We start from the raw sequence: 23,760 nt of genomic DNA, 5'->3' as shown, positions 1-23,760 counted from the left end.
ACTGCAGGTGACATCTACTTCATTATTTGTAAAAAGGGGCGTGGTCACAGTTGGGGGGGACGCAATACTTGGCTTGCCCCAGGTGCTGGCAACCCACGATACGCCACTGGCTACCTGTGAAGCTCTAGGGAACTCCATGCCCAAGAGAGTTAAGGCAGTACTGGAAAATAATGGTGGCCATTTTTACTTAGGGGTGTACTCACTTTTGTTGCCAGCGGTTTAGACATTACTGGCTGTGTGTTTAGTTATTTTAAGGGCACACCAAATACATATATATATATATATATATATATATATATATACAGTACAGACCAAAAGTTTGGACACACCTTCTCATTCAAAGAGTTTTCTTTATTTCATGACTATGAAAATTGTAGATTCACACTGAAGGCATCAAAACTATATAACAAAAAAGTGTGAAACAACTGAAAATATGTCATATTCTAGGTTCTTCAAAGTAGCCACCTTTTGCTTTGATTACTGCTTTGCACACTCTTGGTATTCTCTTGATGAGCGTTTCAGGTGACTACCTCTTGAAGCTCATCAAGAGAATGCCAAGAGTGTGCAAAGCAGTAATCAAAGCAAAAGGTGGCTACTTTGAAGAACCTAGACTATGACATATTTTCAGTTGTTTCACACTTTTTTGTTATGTATATAATTGCACATGTGTTAATTCATAGTTTTGATGCCTTCAGTGTGAATCTACAATTTTCATAGTCATGAAAATAAAGAAAACTCTTTGAATGAGAAGGTGTGTCCAAACTTTTGGTCTGTACTGTGTGTGTGTGTGTGTGTGTATATATATATATATATATATATTTTTTTTTTTTTTTTTTTATATGTTAATTTTTAGCTAGTGTTCAGATATTTTTTTAACTACAGTAAACTTTTATACTGCCTTCTTTGCATGAAAACGTCGGCATGAGCATGCTGCACCATATTTATATAGAGAGATTTATATACGTATTTTTATATTCAATATATCTAACTATCTAAGATTGATAACAATTTCTTTCCCCCACCCCACAAAAAATAAAGGAAATAAAAACTGGGCACAAACATGACCATTAAAAAATATGGTGAAAAATAAACTCCATGTCTTCAAATTCAGGCCAGCAAAATTATTTTGCTTTTTCTTCTCCTAAACCCCTCTGTGCGTCCATAGAGAAGGATAAGAGCACATATGGAGTGTTGCCATATAATAATTGTTTGTCAATAGCTCATTGGCATATGTAAATTCAGATGCGCTCTTGACAATAATTAACTTGTATGTGAATAAACAGTCACATTAACAATTGTTCGGTCACAAACACTACTGCCTGTAAATGAAGCTAAACAATCACTGATCAAACTTGCTATTTCGTTGATGAGTGCTTGTTATTGGTAGAAAATTTACAAGGTCCCTTACTGAAGAATTAAAAATGGATTTATCAATAAATCAATGTAATGTGAATTTGAAAGATTTGAGAATGAAAAAACGTATGCAATCTAAGTGAATAAATATATTTACTAAGTTATTAAATATACGATAACACAAACTGAATGATAAAAAGTAAATAGATATCAGTAGCCCAAGGCCCCATGCACACGGCCGTGTTTCACAGCCGTGTGCGGGCCGTGGAACCGCGGCCTGGATCCCTCCTGAGAGCAGGAGCGCACGGCGTCGCTGGTTGCTATGACGCCGTGCGCTCCCTGCTGCCGGCACAGTACAGTAATACACTGGTATAGATCATACCAGTGTATTACTGTATTGCGGCGGCAGCAGGGAGCGCACGGCGTCATAGCAACCAGTGACGCCGTGCGCTCTTGCTCTCAGGAGGTATCCAGGCCGCGGTTCCACGGCCCGCACACGGCTGTGAAACACGGCTGTGTGCATGGGGCCTAAATCTGCAATATGGGGCGGCACTCTGGTTGCCATGTCATAGCATATGGGCGACACCCCAGGGTGTACAAAAATAATTTATAAAAATAATTTGTGAATGTGTGTCACAAAGTTTAAACCTGTTAGCCCCTCCTCTAGTAAGAATAACGCATGTCTCTGAGATTACTCAGGAATGTGTTCTAATCAGCACAGTGGGGGAATGGGTTACTAAGCACATCATTACACACAATGGTAATAATAAAAGGGAACAATTAGAGAGACAGAACCAATCATTACTTATAAAATACCTTTACAAACATAGAAGAGGATTTTTTACGGGAAGAGCAGTGAGACTATGGAACTCTCTGCCTGAGAAGGTGGTGATGGTGAGTACAATAAAGGAATTCAAGAGGGGCCTGGATGTATTTCTGGAGTGTAATAATAATACAGGCTATAGCTACTAGAGAGGGGTCGTTGATCCAGGGAGTTATTCTGATTGCCTGATTGGAGTCGGAAAGGAATTTTTTATTCCCCTAAAGTGAGGAAAATTGGCTTCTACCTCACAGGGGTTTTTTTTTGCCTTCCTCTGGATCAACTTGCAGGATGGCAGGCCGAACTGGATGGACAAATGTCTTTTTTCGGCCTTATGTACTATGTTACAATACAACCAAAAACACTTATAAAATTGTGAGGTTTTGGTCACCGTCAGTGTGTCATATGTAGGAGTTTTTTATTTTATTTCTTATCATGAAACCTCATGTCCATTTGTCACCTAAATCATCTTTATATCATCCTATACAATAGTTTTTGTGCATGTTAGATTTATTTTTGTCTCATCGCTGATGAAGCAATCATATGGTGTTCATTTATTTAGAATTTGTTAGCATGTTTAGTGACGCACTTTGTACTGTATTCTACTTTGAAAAAATATTACTGAATGGTTCGGAAATTCTCTATTTCAGTAACTATTTATGTCAAAGTTTTTACCCATGTAATAAAGAATATGCTTTAATGCTCTAAGAATATGACATCTCATGGAAAATATAATTGTTTAGAAAATGATGTTAATTTCATCCATGGAGTTGTCTGACTACCTATGTGCAGTATTTTGATTCTCAATCAACTAACGTTTTGCTTTGCCATTCTCTGGATCAAATATGTATGTTGTACTTGACAAGTAGTATTTTTTTCATGCTGTTCAAATCTCTACAGTAGGTGTTCTTGTGCTTATTTGGAGTTTATCAGTGTATGAAAGTTTGTAAAAAAAACAAAATAATTTGTGTTCAGATGTAAACTTCCTATTCAGCTCTTTGTCTCTGCCTGTCTCTTTTGACTCAGGTCTGCTACTGCTCACTCCTCACCCCTCCCCTCTCCATAGATTTGTATTGACATGTGTAATATGATACCTTATCAGAGCTAGTCCCATCTTGGCCGATTTTCAAGCATATTTCAAAGTGAACAGCAGTTAGAAAGTGGGAAAGGAGGTGTGAAGAAGTAAATACAGTGGGATGCGAAAGTTTGGGCAACCTTGTTAATCGTCATGATTTTCCTGTATAAATCGTTGATTGTTTCGATAAAAAATGTCAGTTAAATATATCATATAGGAGACACACACTGTGATATTTGAGAAGTGAAATGAAGTTTTTTTGATTCACAGAAAGTGTGCTATAAATGTTTAAACAAAATTAGGCAGGTGCATAAATTTGGGCACTGTTGTCATTTTATTGATTCCAAAACCTTTAGAACTAATTATTGGAACTCAAATAGACTTGGTAAGCTCACTGACCCCTGACCTACATACACAGTGTGAATCCAATTATGAGAAAGAGTATTTTAGGGGGCCAATTGTAAGTTTCCCTCCTCTTTTAATTTTCTCTGAAGAGTAGCAACATGGGGGTCTCAAAACAACTCTCAAATGACCTTAAGACAAAGATTGTTCACCATCATGGTTTAGGGGAAGGATACAGAAAGCTGTCTCAGAGATGTCAGCTGTCTGTTTCCACAGTTAGGAACATATTGAGGAAATGGAAGACCACAGGCTCAGTTCAATTTAAGGCTCGAAGTGGCAGACCAAGAAAAATCTCGGATAGACAGAAGCGACGAATGGTGAGAACAGTCAGAGTCAACCCACAGACCAGCACCAAAGACCTACAACATCATCTTGCTGCAGATGGAGTCACTGTGCATCGTTCAACCATTCGGCGCACTTTACACAAGGAGATGCTGTATGCGAGAGTGATGCAGAGGAAGCCTTTTCTCCGCCCACAGCACAAAAAGTACCGCTTGAGGTGGGCTAAAGCACATTTGGACAAGCCAGCTTCATTTTGGAATAAGGTGTTGTGGACTGATGAAACTAAAATTGAGTTATTTGGCCATAACAAGGGGCGTTATGCATGGAGGAAAAAGAACACAGCATTCCAAGAAAAACACCTGCTACCTACAGTAAAATATGGCGGTGGTTCCATCATGCTGTGGGGCTGTGTGGCCAGTGCAGGGACTGGGAATCTTGTCAAAGTTGAGGGACGCATGGATTCCACTCAGTATCAGAAGATTCTGGAGACCAATGTCCGGGAATCGGTGACAAAGCTGAAGCTGCGCGGGGCCTGGATCTTTCAACAAGACAACGACCCTAAACACTGCTCAAAATCCACTAATGCATTTATGCAGAGGAACAAGTACAACGTTCTGGAATGGCCATCTCAGTCCCCAGACCTGAATATAATTGAAAATCTGTGGTGTGACTTAAAGAGAGCCGTCCATGCTCGGAAGCCATCAAACCTGAATAAACTAAAGATGTTTTGTAAAGAGGAATGGTCCAAAATACCTTCAACCAGAATCCAGACTCTCATTGGAACCTACAGGAAGCATTTAGAGGCTGAAATTTCAGCAAAATGAGGATCTACTAAATATTGATTTAATTTCTTTTTTGTGGTGCCCAAATTTATGCACCTGCCTAATTTTGTTTAAACAATTATAGCACACTTTCTGTAAATCCAATAATCTTCATTTCACTTCTTAAATATCACTGTGTGTGTCTCCTAAATTATATATTTAACTGAAATTTTTTTATTGTAACAACCAACGATTTATACAGGAAAATCATGACGATTAACAAGGTTGCCCAAACTTTCGCATCCCACTGTAGCTGAGAGCATGAGAACTAGACATGTCTCTTTGATAAGACATATTACAAAGTTTCTTGTGGTTACTTGTACTATTGACTTATGCTTATTTGTATGAAAAGTTATTGACCGAAGTCAGTGTAAACTGTAGATATTTTGTAAAAGTATTTGTAATGTGTAGGTAGGCAAATGCTTTCTGATTGTTAAAGTATATTGCATAACACATTCATTTTCCATGTCAGATAGAGTCTTCAGAATGTGAGGAACCTCTAGTCTCTCATGGAAGTGTACCATGGACAGTGAATCCCAAACCATAATACAGAGCCAATGTAAGTAGTGAACATTTAGCATGGCTTTACTGTAAAATATGTGTGTATGTGTAGACATATATAGATATATTGAAGATACTGTATAATGAATCTATTGTTACCTACATCGTTTTATACCGTAGTACCTATCCTACCGCCAGCTGCTGCTCCAAAGAGCAAGACCAGCCAGTCTTTGATTAGGCACCAACAGAGTCGACAGGCAGCTCACACTAACTATTCCTGCATGATAGGCCACAAATATTAGATGGTGAGAGTCTGACCTCTGGAACCTAACCAGTCACGAAAATGGGGGCCTTGTAAACTCCTAGGGCCCCCAAAATGAAAGGAGCAGCTGGTCAAGAATGCTGAGTACAGTGCTCAGTTCCAGCAGTCCCGTTGACAGTGAATGGAGAAGCACAGCATTTTAAGGGAACCCTGTGGGGTATAAGGCCTCTGTTCCCTGATCAATGGAGATCCTAGCGGTCTGACCCCCTCCAGTCTAAGGGTCCATTCACACGTCCGTTTTTTCTTTCCTGATCTGTTCCGTTTTTTCAGGAACAGATCAGGACCAGATCTGGACCCATTCATTTTCAATGGGTCCTGGAAAAAATCGGACAGCACAATGTGTGCTGTCCGTTTCCGTTGTTCCGTTCCGCATGTCCGTTTAAATATAAAACATGTCCTATTCTTGTCCTGAAAAATCGGATCCTGGTACAATACAAAGTCAATGGATCCGCAAAAAACGGATGAAATTCGGATGTCATTCCGTATGTCATCCGTTTTTTGCGGATTCCGTTCCTGGAAACACATAACAAATTTTTTTTTATTTTTATTTATTTTTTTTTTTCAAAGAAATCCAAACAACTTTATTTGATTATTGAAATGTATACATGTTTCCGTTTTTTGCGGATCCGCAAAAAACGGATGACATACGGAAACATTTTCAGGAACAACGGATCCGCAAAAAACGGACCGTTTTTCAGGATGAAAAAAAACAGGACGTGTGAATGGACCCTAATAGTTATTCTCTGTCTCTGTTGATGGTGGATAACTTGATATAAATGAAATACTTTTAAAGGGTTTGGACACCTTTGGGGGCATAAAGTGAATTTGGAAAGTCTTCAGACCCAAGACCCTTTTATTTTAAAAATAAAAATCAGTTTTTCGCCATCAATCAGCACTCATTATCCTATAATGACAAACTGAAAAACAGAATGTTCATAATCTTTGCTAAATATTTATTTTTATGAAAAAAAAAATATATATTACATTGACATTCTTGGGTATAATGCCACAAGGTTTGCACACCTGGATTTCTGGATATTTTTAGCCATTCTCCTGTGCAGATGCTGTATAGATCTGTCAGATTCATCCAGAGATGATGTTCAAATTCAAGTCAGGGCTCTGGCTGGACCACTCAAGGACATTCACCGAGTTGTCTGTAAGTCATTCATGTGTTATCTTGGGGGTGTGCTAAGGGTCATTGTTTTGTTGGAATGTGAACCTTCATCCCACTCTGATGTCTACATCACTTTGGATCAGGTTTTCATTAACAATCTCTCTGTACTTTGCGCCATTCAGCTTTCCCTCCACCCTGACTAGTCTCCCTGTCCCCCCGCTGAGAAACACCCCATAGCATGATGCTGCTACCGCCATACTGCTCTGTAGAGATGGTATTGAACAGATGATGAACAGTGTCTGGTTTATTCTATATGTGATTATTAGAAGTGATGCCTGTAGGTGCTTTTTTTTTACAAACTCCAGATAGGGTTTCATGTGTCTTTTCCTGAGGAGTGGCATCTTTAAGGCCATTCTGCCATAATGCCCAGATTGGTGGAGTGCTGCAGTGATGGTTGACCTTCTGGAGGTTTCTCCCATCTGCACAGTGAATATTTGATGCTCAGCCAGAGTAACCATTGGGTTCTAGGTCACCTCTCCTTTACCAAGGCCCTTCTCTTCGGATTACTTATTTTACCTGTAGAACTCTAGCAGGAGTCCTGGTTCCAAACCTCTTCCGTATAAGAAATATGGAGGCCACTGTGCTCTCGGGAATGTTTATTGTAGCTGAAGTTTCTATCTACCCTTCTCCAGATCTGTGCCTCCAGGCAATTTTGTCTGAGTTCTACAGGCAGTTATTTTATCTTCATGGCTTGGTTTTTGTGCTGATCTGCATTGCTAACTTTGAGACAATATTTACAAAGAGTTATGTCTTTCCAATCAACTGAATTTACCACAGGTGGACTCAACTCAAGGTGTAGAAATATCTCAAAGATAAGCAAGAAAAATGGGAGGCCCTAGAGCTAAATTTCATGTGTCATAGCAAAGGGCCTGTATACATATGTCCATGCAAAAAAAATTAAAATACACGCGCACGACCGTATGTGTTTGTTATAAATTAGAATTTACTTCTACATATTTTAAATCTGAAATACATTTTTTGGATTTAACTATTTTTATTAAAGAAGGCACCATATATACTAAGACATATAGCAAGGCCATTGACACTTTTTAGCTTTATTGCCATGAATAGTTGTCATTTGACTCAATGGCTGTTAAATGTACCCTGAAGTCAATTAATGCGCCTATATAGAAATTGTAGCAAAAAAGAGGATTCGGAACAGGAAGCAAATATACTACAAAATAAATTTGAAACCAAAGAATACACCTGTGACCTCCTCAATAAACATAGAGAAGGTAGAAGGAAGCTCTGACAGACAAGTACTAATTGAGCATGATGTAGACATGATGTAATAAAATTAATAAACAAAATAATAATAATAATACAACAATAATTCCTGCAATTATTTCAGGTTACAATAATCAATTCAGTATACTTAGAAATATAGTTAAAAGATACTGGGGTATCCTCCATCAGGATAATTTTATCGGAGGACAGATTCCAGAAAATTCCAGATTCATATATAAAAAAAGATCAAAATATAGGCAATAATTTTGCACCAACTGTAAAAACGAGTAGTATAGGGATCCCAAAAATGTTTTTTTCCTTGTAAAAAATGTATGAGCTGCTATAGACAAAACCAGTCTATGAAATAAAGGAAAAATAAAAGGCATTTACAAACAGACAATAAAACAATATATTACATGTCATACTAAAGGGGTCATATATTTAATAACATGCCCATGTGAGTAATTTTATGTAGGTAGACAAAAAGACCTCTGAAAGAACATGTAAGGGAGCACATAAATAATATAGAGTGAAAATTTGAAGGACACCCTATATCTAGACATTATTATGAGGTATAGGGGATATGAAACGGTCTTCTGTATGCGGTATAGAGAAAGTTAAAGCGAGTATAAGAGGAGGAGATATCAAAAATATCAATCGAGAGCAGAGACTAGGTGGATTTTTAATCTTAATAGTCTAGCTCACTAGTAGTGAGGTTAAATTGTTTGCTTGTGACAACTAAAAGAGTCACATATGTGTATACCCAGACAACTAACATGGATTTGCATAACTCCTCCCAGGAACCCGGCTAGGACTTATATAGAGGAGCAGTAATGGGAGAATAGTATCCCTGAGGAAGAGAAGCGATCCTTCCCGAAACGCAGTTTTTTTCCCCATTTCAGCTGTTGTAGCTGTGCTTAGGTGATGTCACCCCACTCCAAACCAGAGCGTGAGCATCAAAAAGCAGGTGTGCTACTCACTGGGGCACGCTTCCATCTGAAAGAAAGAACTAAACTGCCTCTAAAGTACTCTGGGATTGAGCCAAGCCATTGAAGCTTTTACCACAGCTGAACGAAGGTAGGAGTGATTTATATCACAAACCAACTGCACTATTCGTATAGGGGAATATTGGATGTGGTGGAATCTCAACAGGAGCCAATTAAGAGACTGTTTATATTTGATAGTTTGCGCAGAAACAATACTGTTTTATATATTGCAATTAGTCCGTTTCTTGCAGCACTATCAGATTATATTGCGAAATAGCACCAGTGATCACAGTTCTTGTTGATATTTTATCCAGATACTAAAAGGGGGTAGATAGTGAGTTGGATAGGAGGGGACAGTGGGTATTTAGTGGAGGCTGGGGTTAGTGAGGGCAGAACTGTACACCAATGAAAAATAGAGCTACTGGTAACATGAATCTGTTACATACAAACATTAACCAAGGTAACCAAAAAATCATGGATGTTCACTTTACAGGTAATAGTAATTTAAAATGTATTTTCATAAATGCCAGAAGTCTAGCAAGCAAAATGGGGAAGCTGGAGGCTATGGTACTAGAAGAACACACAGATGTAGTTGGTGTGGCTGAGACATGGTTGGACTCTTCACATTACTGGGCTGTTAAGGGTTGAGGGTTTTGCACTATTTAGGAAAGACAGGGTCAATAGAAAAGGCAGTGGCATGTGCATATATGTGAGGAGTGATAAAGGGATATAAACACTGAAAAAATAATACTTGGTGTGATCTATAAACACCCTAACATCACAGAGGAGATAGAAGCTCAACTGTATAACCAAATAGTGTGGTCTGCACAGGCTGGTACAGTGGTTATAACGGGAGATTTAACTTCCCAGACATTGACTAGCGTCATGATTCTGCCTTGACAGCAAAGGGGAGAAAATTCCTCAACTTACTGCAGGACCACTTTATGGGCCAATTTGTAGAAGCTCCAACTAGGGGCAATGCTCTGTTGGATCTGGTAATTTCTAATGATGCAGAGCTTGTTGGAAATGTTACTGTTTGAGAAACACTAGGTAATAGTGACCACAATAGAATTATATTCCCCCTAAACTAACAGAAGTAAACTCTGTCAGGAAGTGCAAAGACAATGAATTTTAAAAAGGCTAATTTTCCTGGGTTGAGGGCAACATTTCAGGGCATAGACTGGGAACAGCTACTGCCACATAATAATACTGAGGATAAATGGGAGAGCTTTAAATCCACATTGAGTAATTGCACAAAAAAATGTATTCCTTTTAGATAACAAGTATAAACAGCTAAAATTACCCCCTCCTCCCCCATGGCTTACAGCAACTGTAAAAAGGGCAATACATGACAAAAAAAAGGGCATTTAAAAAATAACAATCTTAACGGTCAGATGTCGTCTGTCTGTCATCTTGTGCACACACTTGCGTTCAGTCCGCCCCACCGCAGTGACAGAAATTATTTTTTTCTGATCACTGCAAAATCACTGTAAAATCGCTGCGGCGCTATAAAGATCACTTTTGAGCTTTCTGGATCTTTATTAGCGATCGCAGCTTTACTTCACAAGCACTCCTTTTTACTAGGCAGGTTTGCTCTTTTTCCTGGGTAGTCTCAGAGGAATACCCCCTAAATTTAGTTAGCCCAAAATGTCAAAGGGGTATTCCGCTGAAGAGGCCTACAGGATTCTGGCCCTGATGGATGAAAGCGATGGGGACGCCTCACCCGCTGAATCCAGTGGTTCAGAATATGAACCTGTAGACAGCAGTGGCACTCTAACCGCTAGTGAAGATGACGAGGTTAAGGTCCCTGCTATGGTCAGGCGTACCCGACCCCATGTCAGTGTTCTGCATACCCCGCGTGATGAGCCTCATTTGCAGCAGAGTGGTGCTAGCGCTGATCTTTTTTATGGTGCGGCATACACCAGCAGCGCAGCACATCCTGGACCTTCTACCAGCACTGCCATATTCCCTGGGGAAGTGGCGAGCACCAGAAGGGCAGTTCAAGCTGGTACGGTGGCACATGCAGTAACTCCCCTGTCACAACCACCACTTTCACAGGCCCGTAGAGCCCTTAATCTCCCAGAGGTGCTGGCAAACCCAAATTGGCAATCCCCTGCTTCCGCCGCACCCATATTGCCCCCTTTCACCACCCAGTCTGGAGTTCGCGTGGAGACAGCTCGTTTAGGATCGGCCCTTGAGTTTTTTTTAGCTGTTCTTCACCGCGGATCTCTATGACTTAGTTGTGGCAGAAACCAACCTCTACACCACACAGTATAAAATCGCCAATCCAGAAAGCTTCTATGCCCAGCCTTTCTGGTGGAAACCAGTCACAGTTTCCGAATGTAAAATATCTTTGGGCTTTATCCTCAGCATGGGTCTAACTAAAAGAAAGTATTGCGGTCCTATTGGTCTAAATACCCAATACATTACATGCATATGTTCTCTGCTGCTATGTCCAGGGCACGTTTTGAGGGCATCATGCGCTTTATGCATTTTACTGACAATAAAACCTGTCATCCAAGAGGCCACCCTGCTTATGACCGGCTCCACAAAATTCGGCCCCTCATAGACGATTTGTCATCCAGGTTTGCAGATGTGTTTGCCCCCAATCAGAACATCTGCATAGACGAGTCCCTTGTACATTTTACCGGGCGCCTTGGCATCAAACAGTTCATCCCCAACAAGCGCGCCCGGCATGGGGTCAAACTTTATAAGCTCTGTGAAAGGGCCACAGGCTATACATATTGTTTTAGGGTCTGTCAGGGAAAAGACTCAAAACTGGAGACGGTCGGGTGTCCTGACTACCTGGGGAGCAGTGGCAAGATTGTCTGGGACTTGGTGTCGCCCTTACTCCACAAGGGGTACAACTTATACGTGGACAATTTTTACACAAGTGTGGCCCTCTTTCGGCACTTACATCTAGTCGCCGGGGCTTCCCCCAATGGCTCGTTAATACCCGACTTGCACGGGGGGAGAGGGCTGCCTTATGTGACCAAGAACTGCTCGTGGTGAAGTGGAGGGACAAGAGGGTCGTTTACCTTCTGTCCACCATTCACACAGACACGACAGTACAATTTGAAAAGGCAACTGGAGTCAGAGAAACCCCTCTGTGTCCACGACTATAACCTTCACATGGGAGGGGTGGACTTCAATGACCAGATGTTGGCTCCCTATTTAGTGTCCCGCCGCCCCAGACGCTGGTATAAGAAGGTGTCTTTAATTCAATTGGCTGTCTATGATAGTTTTGTTCTCTACAGTAAGGCTGGGAGAGAGGGATCCTTCCTAAAATTCCAGGAAGAGATCATTTCGGCACTCCTGTATCCAGAAGTGTCTGTCATGTAGTTAGCCGGCTACATGACAGACACTTCCCGAGTGTCTATCCTGGTACCCCAACTCACCGTCCCCTAAGAAAAAGATGTTGTGTCTGTAGCAGGGCTAAAATGAGGCGTGACATTACAATTTTTTTTCCTGACTGTCCTGACCAGCCTGCCCTATGCATAGGGGAGTGTTTCCGCAAGTACCACACACAGGTACACTATTAGTGTAGGGATCGTGTGACACAGGACAGGCACACAGGGGTCTTAGGGCCCTTTCACACAGAGCTGCTACAAACCTCTCCTTTCACCTAGGACAAAATGCATAATGTACTTCGACACATCTCTGGGCGATTTGCGCTTTGCACATTGTCCCATGGGGAAGGAGAGGTTTGTCCTCTAAAGGTAAAAAACAAACAAAAAAAAAACACAGGTAAGCAAAAAAGTGAATGTTCTGTTTCAAATGTTATATAAAGTTTAAAAAAGTTGATGTTAATAAATTTATTGCGTTGCTGCCTGGTTTTATTTTTTATTCTAGGTGGACCAAGCGATCAGCTGCAGCACTGATGTGCATTCTGACAGAAGCATTGCGCTGCTGTCAGATTACAAACAAGTCAGTGTATGCGGCGCTGCAAGATGAGATTTCTCCTCTGCAGTAAAACAGATACGTTTGACGAGGCTTATGAGCTGAGGGGCGGTGTTCATATGCTTTGGCAAACATTTTTTATATAAAAAATAATAATTCTGGCAATGATTTATTCATCCACATCGATTGATGTGAATGGAGAAATCGGGTTTGTCAGGGCATACGAGCTGAAGTGGGTTTGGATGTTGGGCGGAGCTCCTATGTCCTGGCAGACGCCTTTCCCCTCTTTTTGTTTTTTTTGCACATTGATCGATGCGAATGAAGAAATCTGGGCCGTTCTGTGCCCAGAGGCTGAACGGAAAAAAAAAATCTCATTACTCTTATGCTCAATATAAGGAGAATAGCAGATACTCCTAATGCTGGTGTAACGGACCGTTTCAGCAGACAAGGGGTTAAAATCTGTTTAGGCGATATGCCCCTTTCCGAGATGCAGGCACAGCTACTGCAGAACACCAACCTCCCGAACTGGATACAAAATAGCACTCCAAACTGGAACCTCGCAAATAGCTGTCAGCAGACGAACAGGAAAAGCATCCAATTGGCTTACATTCCTGGCAATCAGTCTCTAACAGCATATAGGGAATCCCCCCCAATAACGAGACAAGGCTCCGTGTTGAGGGTCAAGCAGTGCTCTGATGTGCTGGCACACCCAGCCTGGTTTTTATTACAGTTTTGCAAATACAGAACAGATACAACACATCCCCACAATGCATCGTGGTTTCCTCCTCTCTGTCCCAGAGACAACCGAAGGCAATCCAATTATCTCTCAGGACAAAGGGAGATCACCAATACACATGTGGAGACAACAGGACAGACATCAACATTTAAACACACAATGGCACACCCCCACAGCAAACACAGACATTTAACATATCCCCAGATAGCTCAAGTCTGAGTGCATATCATTAGGTGAATGGCACTCAGACTACACGAATACAATAATATTAGCTATCTGGGTCATAACATACAATTTAACCGAACGCATAATAACATAAAATACAATTCCACAGACAGATTTAAGCTGTGCGGCCGGTCTGTCTTCTCCTTTAAAGTTACTATGGGCCATAATCCTGAGGCAAGAGGCTTTTAAACAGCCCTCTCCAAAACCCAGTGGCGAGGTTGGTTTCGCCACAGCTGGCCATGCATGTAATGATTGTGGAGACCCTCAAATGCCAGGGCAGTACAAACACCCCACAAATAACCCCATTTTGGAAAGAAGAGACCCCAAGGTATTCGCTGAGGGACATATTGAGTCCATGAAAGATTGAACCTTTTGTCCCAAGTTAGCGGAAAGGGAGACTTTGTGGGAATTTTTTTTTTTAAATTTACGCTAACTTGTGCCAAAAGAAGAAAAATCTTCTATGAACTCTCCATGCCCCTCACGGAATACCTTGGGGTGTCTTCTTTCCAAAATGGGGTCACTTGTGGGGGATTTATACTGCCCTGGCATTTTAGGGGACCTAAAGCGTGAGAAGTAGTTTGGAATCCAAATGCGTAAAAATGCCCTGTGAAATCCTAAAGGTACTCATTGGAATTTGGCCCCCTTTGTGCAACTAGGCTGCAAAAAAGTGTCACACATGTGGTATTGCCGTACTCGGAAGAAGTAGGGCAATGTGTTTTGGGGTGTATTTTTACATGTACCCATACTGTGTGTGAGAAATATCTCTGTAAATGACAACTTTAAAAAAAAGTTATACAAAGTTGTCAATTTACAGAGATATTTCTCTCACCCAGCATGGGTATATGTAAAAATACACCCGAAGTCCAACGAGTACCTTTAGACTTTACAGGGTTGCTCACAATTTAGCCCCGCCCAAAATGCCTAGAACCGTAAACACACTCAACAAATGACCCCAATTCGGAAAGTAGACACCCCAAGATATTCACTGAGGGGCATAGTGAGTCCGTGGGAGATTTTTTATTTTTTTTGCCAGAAGTTAGCAGAAATGGAAACTTTTATTTATTTATTTTCCTCAGAAAGTGTCATTTTGCGCCAACTTGTGAAAAAAAAATTAAATCATACATAAACTCACTATGCCCCTCAGCTAATACGCGGGCGACAAGACCTCGTCATGTCGCCCGCGTAGCCGCCTGCCGGCCGCCAGCCTTCACCTTTTATTATCACTTCCTGCAGGCGGCCTCCGCTCCTCCCGGCTCCTGTATCGAGTGTATCAGCTTTGAGGGAGGAGGGGCTGGGGGCCGGCATCTGCTTTTATAATGACAGCGGGGCCCGTGCAGTGACTATTCTACTACACGGGCCCCGCTCACTGTATAATCGTATCTCTAATAGTTATTAAATTCAGGGGTTGGCAGCACTACTCATCCCACTCATTTGGGTCCTGACCAGGAAATGGCTTACAAGCCAATTGAATTGTCTAATCGCATAAGGAGCGCTGTGTATTACCAGTACTTACAACTACAAGCGCTCGCCGAGAGGAGGGAGGAGGCAGGCTGGGAGGATGGGCGCTGGCAGTGTGAGTCATTTGTTACGCGCCTGCGCCGCCCACTTTATGAATGAAGCAGGCGTCATACACAGATCCCCCATGAGAGCCACCCACAGATCCCCCATGAGAGCCACCCACAGATCCCCCATAAGTGTCACCCACAGATCCCCCATAAGTGTCACCCACAGATCCCCCATAAGTGTCACCCACAGATCCCCCATAAGTGTCACCCACAGATCCCCCATAAGTGTCACCCACAGATCCCCCATAAGTGTCACCCACAGATCCCCCATAAGTGTCACCCACAGATCCCCCATAAGTGTCACCCACAGATCCCCCATAAGTGTCACCCACAGATCCCCCATAAGTGTCACCCACAGATCCCCCATAAGTGTCACCCACAGATCCCCCATAAGTGTCACCCACAGATCCCCCATAAGTGTCACCCACAGATCCCCCATAAGTGTCACCCACAGATCCCCCATAAGTGTCACCCACAGATCCCCCATAAGTGTCACCCACAGATCCCCCATAAGTGTCACCCACAGATCCCCCATAAGTGTCACCCACAGATCCCCCATAAGTGTCACCCACAGATCCCCCATAAGTGTCACCCACAGATCCCCCATAAGTGTCACCCACAGATCCCCCATAAGTGTCACCCACAGATCCCCCATAAGTGTCACCCACAGATCCCCCATAAGTGTCACCCACAGATCCCCCATAAGTGTCACCCACAGATCCCCCATAAGTGTCACCCACAGATCCCCCATAAGTGTCACCCACAGATCCCCCATAAGTGTCACCCACAGATCCCCCATAAGTGTCACCCACAGATCCCCCATAAGTGTCACCCACAGATCCCCCATAAGTGTCACCCACAGATCCCCCATAAGTGTCACCCACAGATCCCCCATAAGTGTCACCCACAGATCCCCCATAAGTGTCACCCACAGATCCCCCATAAGTGTCACCCACAGATCCCCCATAAGTGTCACCCACAGATCCCCCATAAGTGTCACCCACAGATCCCCCATAAGTGTCACCCACAGATCCCCCATAAGTGTCACCCACAGATCCCCCATAAGTGTCACCCACAGATCCCCCATAAGTGTCACCCACAGATCCCCCATAAGTGTCACCCACAGATCCCCCATAAGTGTCACCCACAGATCCCCCATAAGTGTCACCCACAGATCCCCCATAAGTGTCACCCACAGATCCCCCATAAGTGTCACCCACAGATCCCCCATAAGTGTCACCCACAGATCCCCCATAAGTGTCACCCACAGATCCCCCATAAGTGTCACCCACAGATCCCCCATAAGTGTCACCCACAGATCCCCCATAAGTGTCACCCACAGATCCCCCATAAGTGTCACCCACAGATCCCCCATAAGTGTCACCCACAGATCCCCCATAAGTGTCACCCACAGATCCCCCATAAGTGTCACCCACAGATCCCCCATAAGTGTCACCCACAGATCCCCCATAAGTGTCACCCACAGATCCCCCATAAGTGTCACCCACAGATCCCCCATAAGTGTCACCCACAGATCCCCCATAAGTGTCACCCACAGATCCCCCATAAGTGCCACCCACAGATCCCCCATAAGTGCCACCCACAGATCCCCCATAAGTGCCACCCACAGATCCCCCATAAGTGCCACCCACAGATCCCCCATAAGTGCCACCCACAGATCCCCCATAAGTGCCACCCACAGATCCCCCATAAGTGCCACCCACAGATCCCCCATAAGTGCCACCCACAGATCCCCCATAAGTGCCACCCACAGATCCCCCATAAGTGCCACCCACAGATCCCCCATAACAGTGCCACCCACAGATCCCCCATAACAGTGCCACCCACAGATCCCCCATAACAGTGCCACCCACAGATCCCCCATAACAGTGCCACCCACAGATCCCCCATAACAGTGCCACCCACAGATCCCCCATAACAGTGCCACCCACAGATCCCCCATAACAGTGCCACCCACAGATCCCCCATAACAGTGCCACCCACAGATCCCCCATAACAGTGCCACCCACAGATCCCCCATAACAGTGCCACCCACAGATCCCCCCATAACAGTGCCACCCACAGATCCCCCATAACAGTGCCACCCACAGATCCCCCATAACAGTGCCACCCACAGATCCCCCATAACAGTGCCACCCACAGATCCCCATAACAGTGCCACCCACAGATCCCCCATAACAGTGCCACCCACAGATTCCCCCATAACAGTGCCACCCAAAGATGCACCATAACAGTGCCACCCACAGATGCCCCCATAACAGTGCCACCCACAGATCCCCCATAACAGTGCCACCCACAGATCCCCCATAACAGTGCCACCCACAGATCCCCCATAACAGTGCCATCCACAGATCCCCCATAACTGTCACCCACAGATCCCCCATAACTGTCACCCACAGATCCCCCATAACAGTGCCACCCACAGATCCCCCATAACAGTGCCACCCACAGATCCCCCATAACAGTGCCATCCACAGATCCCCCATAACAGTGCCATCCACAGATCCCCCATAACAGTGCCATCCACAGATCACCCATAACTGTCACCCACAGATCCCCCATAACTGTCACCCACAGATCCCCCATAACTGTCACCCACAGATCCCCCATAACAGTGCCATCCACAGATCACCCATAACAGTGCCACCCACAGACCACAATTAGTTCAAAACCCACCAAAAGCACACCTTTTGGTTCAAAATATTTTTTTTCTTATTTTCCTCCTCAAAAACCTAGGTGCGTATTATGGACCGGTTCGTCTTATAGGGCGAAAAATACGGTCCAACACATTCCAGAACTGTAAGGGTTACATAGCATCATAAATCAGTATAATACTATGTGACCCCAGTCAGCGCTTGCAGGTCAAGCTTTCAGAGCTAGTTATTACTTACATTATTACAAAAAACAGTAATAATTGAATGCAGTGACAATAATTTATGATAATAAAGAGTGGACACATAGTCCTACAGATACAACCGGTCCTTTGAGGGTGACCAAACTGCTGATGCGGCCCCCGATGAATTTGAGTTTGACACCCCTGATTTATACTATCCTGGCATTCTAGCACCTCAAGAAACATGACAGGTGCTCAGAAAGTCAGAGCTGCTTCAAAATGCGGAAATTCACATTTTTGTACCATAGTTTGTAAACGCTATAACTTTTGCTCAAACCAATAAATATACACTTATTGGATTTTTTTTTCATCAAAGACATGTAGAACAATAAATTCCGACACAAACTTGTATAGAAATGTAATTATATTTGAACAATTTAACCAGAGAAAATTAAAAATACACTTTTTTTGAGAAAATTGCGGTCTAATTTGATTACTATCAGAAAAATGAAAAATCTCAGCAGCAATCAAATACCACCAAAAGAAAGCTGTATTTGGGTGCCAAGTTGCATGACCGAGCAATAAACCGTTAAAGTTGTGAGGTGCCGATTTGTAAAAAAGGGCCTGGTCACTAGGGGGGTATAAACCTGTGGTCCTTAAATAGTTAAGCAGACTGTGATTGTCTATTGTTGTGACAATTGAAGATCAGAACACATTTTATGACCAATTTGTGCAGAAATCCATATCATTCCAAAGGGTTCACATACTTTTTCTTGCAACTGTAGTTTGTAATTGGATTGAAAACTGGCTGAAGGACCGGGTCCAGAGAGTTGTGGTCAATGATTTCTATTCAGAATGGTCCCGGGTTATAAGTGGTGTACCCCAATGTTCAGTGCTGGGTCATCTATTATTTATTTCATTTATTAATGATATCGAGGACAGGATTAATAGCACAATTTTTTTTTTTGCAGATGACACTAAGCTATGTAGTACTGTGCAGTCTATGGAAGATGTCCATAAAATACAAGCTGACTTGAACACTCTGAGTGATTGGGCATCAACTTGGCAAATGAGGTTCAATATGGATAAATGTAAAGTTATGCACCTTGATGGTAATCTCCTGCTTCATATGTCCTAAGTGATGTAGCACTGGGAGAGTCATTTATAGAGAAGGATTTGGTTGTCCTTGTAGATGGTAGATTAAATAAAAGCATACAATGACAATCAGCTGCTTCTAAGGCTACCCGGATATTGTCATGCATCAAACGGGGCATGGACTCGCTGGGCAGGGAAGTAATACTGCCACTTTACAAAGCGTTGGTGTGGCCTCATCTGGAATATGCAGTCCAGTTCTGGGTGCCAGTCCATAGAAAGGACGCTCTGCAGCTGAAAAAGTACAGAGGAGCTTTTTAGTTATGAAGAAAGATTAAAATAATTACTTTTATTTAGTCTTTTGAATAGATGTCTAACCTATACAAATATATAAACGGGCCATACCATAACAAAAAAATATGTTGAAAAACTGTTTCATGTCAAATGCCCTCAAAAGACAAGGGAGCACTGCCTCCGACTGGAGAAGAAAAAGCTCAAGTCTCCAGAGGCGTCAAAGCTTTTTTACTGTAAGAACTGTGAATCTCTGGAATATACTTCCTCAGGACGTTTTCACAGCAGGAACAGTGGACAGTTTAAAAAAAGGTTTAGGTGAATTTTAAATTTTTAATGACATTAATGCTTATGAAAATGTGTAGAAATCTGAGTTTCACTTCCTTCTGGGATTTGCGTCCCCACCTATTCCTTGGTTGACCTTGAAGGACTTGTGTCTTTTCAACCGTATTAACCATGTACAAAGCTCAACAGAAAAAAAATATTTAGCCCAAAATTAATAAAAATGCAATTATAGAAAAAAATGCCCTCCAAAGTTGTTCATAGGCATTAATGGGGTTGTGCAGCCTGTAGTATTGGTGACCTATCCTCAGGATAGGACATAAATATTAGATAAGCAAGCGTCCATCTCCTGGCACCCCCATTGTCAGCTGTTTGAAGAAGAGGCTATGAGTGCTACTTCCTCTTCAAGATTACACTGCACAATGTCTAGCTTGCAGCAGTGGTACAGTTCAATTACAAGTGCTTGTTTTAATAAAGTGGATGTAACAAGCTCTTTTAATTACACTGCGCTGCCGAGACTTAAGAGAAGACACACAATGTAATCTTGAATTGGAAGTAACACACGTACAAGTGACACCTCTTCTTCAAAACAGCTGATTGTCAGGCTGTCAGAACCCCACCAATCAGATATTGATAACCTATTCTTGTATGTAAAGTGACTATATTCTCTGTATGCTTCTATATACAGATCACTAGTAACAGTGATCTAATGGACTGTTACGATATAAATTATTTATAAAATAAGAATAAAAAACCTCCCTATCCACTCACACTGCTCTAAGGCAAACTCAACACAGATGCTTTTTGCTTTGGTTTCAGCATTTCATTTCTTGATCCCTGCCTTCCAGGAGCCATAACTTTTTTACTTTTCCACTCAGAGGGACAGCAGTGTAATACAATAGACATGTGTTGAGATGATTCCAGTCATGTAACCCATCAGGTGCTGCAGGCTCTCTCTATCCTCTGATCAGAGTGCCCACTGCAAAATCGCAGGGCTCTGATGAGTTGTTTCTGCAGCCTGGGTCCTGTAAAATTCCTATAGACTGTAATAGTTTTCTATGTGATCTGAAGTTCACATATTCAAGTCCCGTAAGGAGATTAAAAAGTACAGTGAAAAAGTGGAAAAAATGTATTTTTAATTAAAAAAAAATATTCAAATCATCGTTCTCTTCCCAATATTACATGTAAATATAAATAAAAAATATAATTGGTATCGCTACTAATGCTTCAAGTTGGCGGCTTCTAAATGTTATCAGTAGAGCTTGTAATGTAAACGGTAGACAGAGGGGCGGTCCTTCACACTGCTTGCCTGCATTAGGCTTCAGTGTGAGGAGGCATGTCTCACAGTAATCCAATCTGATTGGCTGGCAGGGAGCTGCTGGCTACAGCAAGTGTGTATGGGAAGTGAGGTAAAGCAGTTTTTGCCTCAGAGAAATGGCAGAGGGTCCATCTTGAGAAGGTCCTCATATTGTAAATGTTTAAACAGCCGTAACTAAGGGAAACTCAAGAAAAACAGTGGTATGTGAAGAAACTAAAGATTGCTTTATGTATAATGCTGCTGCAGCAGTAACATATGTGAAAATTGTTTTTATTTTATTTTTTATTTTTTTATGAAAACATGACAGTTACCCTTTTAAGGTATTTCCAAACCAAAAGCCATGGTTTGATATTGGATATGATAGTAGGTACTTGCTTAGAGTAGGGTATGATAGTAGGTACTTGCTTAGAGCAAAGATTGTTACATATAAATCAGGACATGCATTGACCTATAGCGAGACCCAAAGAGAGCTGAAGAGGGGTATCAGAGCTGTGAGTACAGGGGTGAGTACCAGGGGTAACAACTTAAGGATTATGTGGAAAGGTATTAAGATCTTAAAGGGGTATTCCCATCTCAGACAATAGGGGGATATGTCCCCATTGTCTGATAGGACATCTACAATGAGAACGAAGCGGGGAGCACTGTGGCTGGAGGACCCTGGATTTTCCGGGGTCCGTCCACCTCCAAGCGCAGCTCCCATAGAAGTGAATGGGAGCGCACCGCGCGCCCCATGCTCCCATTCATTACTATGGGGCAGACGGCAATAGCTGAACCAGCGCTCAGCTATTTTTGGCGGCCCCATAGAAATGAATGGAGGGCGGCTGCGCGTGCGCAGTGCGCCCTCCATTCATTTCCCGGCTCTGTTCTCATTGTAGGTGCTGGGACCCGCACCTATTAGACAATGGGGGCATATCCTAGTGATTTGCCCCCATTGTCTGAGATGGGAAAACCCCTTTAACTGATTGCAAAGGGGCACGGAAAGGAAAAGTTTAGATGCTGTGTCTCCTGGTAATCTGAATCAATTTTTTGCATGCATTGATAGTGATACAGGTGAGGAGTTTACACTGGGGTGTTTTGAAGAAGGGGACCCCGAAGTTGTTTTACAGTGTCATAAGGTAAAATCAGCAATTAAGAAAATTGATATTACTAAAATCAGCCATGAAGAAAATTCATATTACTAAAACATGTTTAAAGATTGTGTGCGGAACAATCTCTTACTTCAATTGGCTGTAGTCCCCAGGTGTTTGAAAGCCACCATCATTGTCCCCTTACCAAAAAAGCACAATATCAGAATTCTAAATGACTATGGCCAGTGGCGCTTATGCCAATTATCATGAAATCATGTTGTCATCTGTTTTTGCCACTATCCCTGTTATGTTGCATAGATACAAGTTTTCTTATAGGAATAATACATCTACTGAGGATGCAATTTCTATTGCCCTCCACACTTGCTGTGTCACATGTAGAAAAGCCAAATACATATGCTAGAATGCTATTCATTGATTTTACTTCAACTTGTAACACTGTAATTACCCAGAAGTTGGTGGAGAAGATTAAAAAGAATGTGTTATCAGAAAGTGACCTGGTGTTTAAAGGGGTTATCCCATGACTAATGTAAAAAATTAAAATCAGACATCATATAGTACATGACAATATCAACAAAGCTAAAACCAGTCCTGTACTGCACATTGGTCCAGAGACCTCCCCATTCATCATTGCTCTGCTAGATTTGTATCAAGCCAGCAGCTCAAGAGGATTGTCTTTTCTGCTTCAGCTCAGGGGGCATGTCTCAGCTCTCCCTGTCACAGCTGAGGAGGCCGTTGAAGAATGAAACTGAGCATGTGCGGCCTTCTCAGTGAGCAGGTTAAAGAAATAAGAGAAAAACAAACTGCAGGTGGTGATATACATATACATTTTATTGAATAACTCAGTGGCTATGGTAAATTTAGAAGTATGTGCAATTACAAAAGTACTTAGATGCAGGTGTTGGTTTGACAACTGTAGATTATTTTTGTATGGGACAACCCCTTTAAATCACTTTTTTATGTTTAACATATTTTTAAATAATTATTGATGTTATTTTTAATTTTCCATGTCACTTTTTATATTTAAACTAAAACCAAAAATCCAGCAGTTTTTGCACTGGCCACTATGTCTAATAATTGGTGCCACTTCTTGGTTGGTACAGATTACTTTACTGCATTTAACTCATTCTAACCCTGCCTGTAATGATAAGGAGATACAGTATCATCTCTGTGTATAGATAAGACAGGATCCACCATTCACAATAGGTGATTCTCAAAACTTATCTATTCTTTCCTTGTATAATGACTTCTGCACAGTTCACAAAGCATGCCTAGAAAACTCTGCCATCTAAGTCAGTAGGGTCCCCTTCCTGCCATAAAGCATTTTTAAGAACAGCTCAGGCAAGATGGCAGCCCCCATAATAGTATTCAGGAAATAAAATAAAAAAAATCGACAATCAGAAAATAAACACAGATTTTTTTAAATGTGATGTGTTTCTGTCTGGTTTT

At 42.2% G+C, this 23,760-nt stretch overlaps 1 protein-coding gene across 4 annotated transcripts in view; it reads left to right on the top strand.

Moving 5' to 3' along the window:
• The window catches only part of ANKS1A (ankyrin repeat and sterile alpha motif domain containing 1A), a 731,235-nt gene that overhangs the window by 610,158 nt on the left and 97,317 nt on the right, over positions 1-23,760 (top strand). For 3 of the 4 annotated variants that reach the window (XM_044288191.1, XM_044288189.1, XM_044288188.1), the window contains one exon: positions 5,226-5,312. In XM_044288191.1, coding sequence (XP_044144126.1) covers positions 5,226-5,300 — 75 coding nt within the window. In that variant the 3' untranslated portion in view covers positions 5,301-5,312. The remainder of the gene's footprint in view (positions 1-5,225; positions 5,313-23,760) is intronic. The other variant, XR_006388413.1, reaches the window with a different exon arrangement.

The sequence above is a fragment of the Bufo gargarizans genome, chromosome 3 (genome assembly GCF_014858855.1).
Source record: "Bufo gargarizans isolate SCDJY-AF-19 chromosome 3, ASM1485885v1, whole genome shotgun sequence".
Classification (NCBI taxonomy): Eukaryota; Metazoa; Chordata; class Amphibia; order Anura; family Bufonidae; genus Bufo; species Bufo gargarizans.
This window is presented reverse-complemented; position numbering and strand designations above follow the sequence as displayed.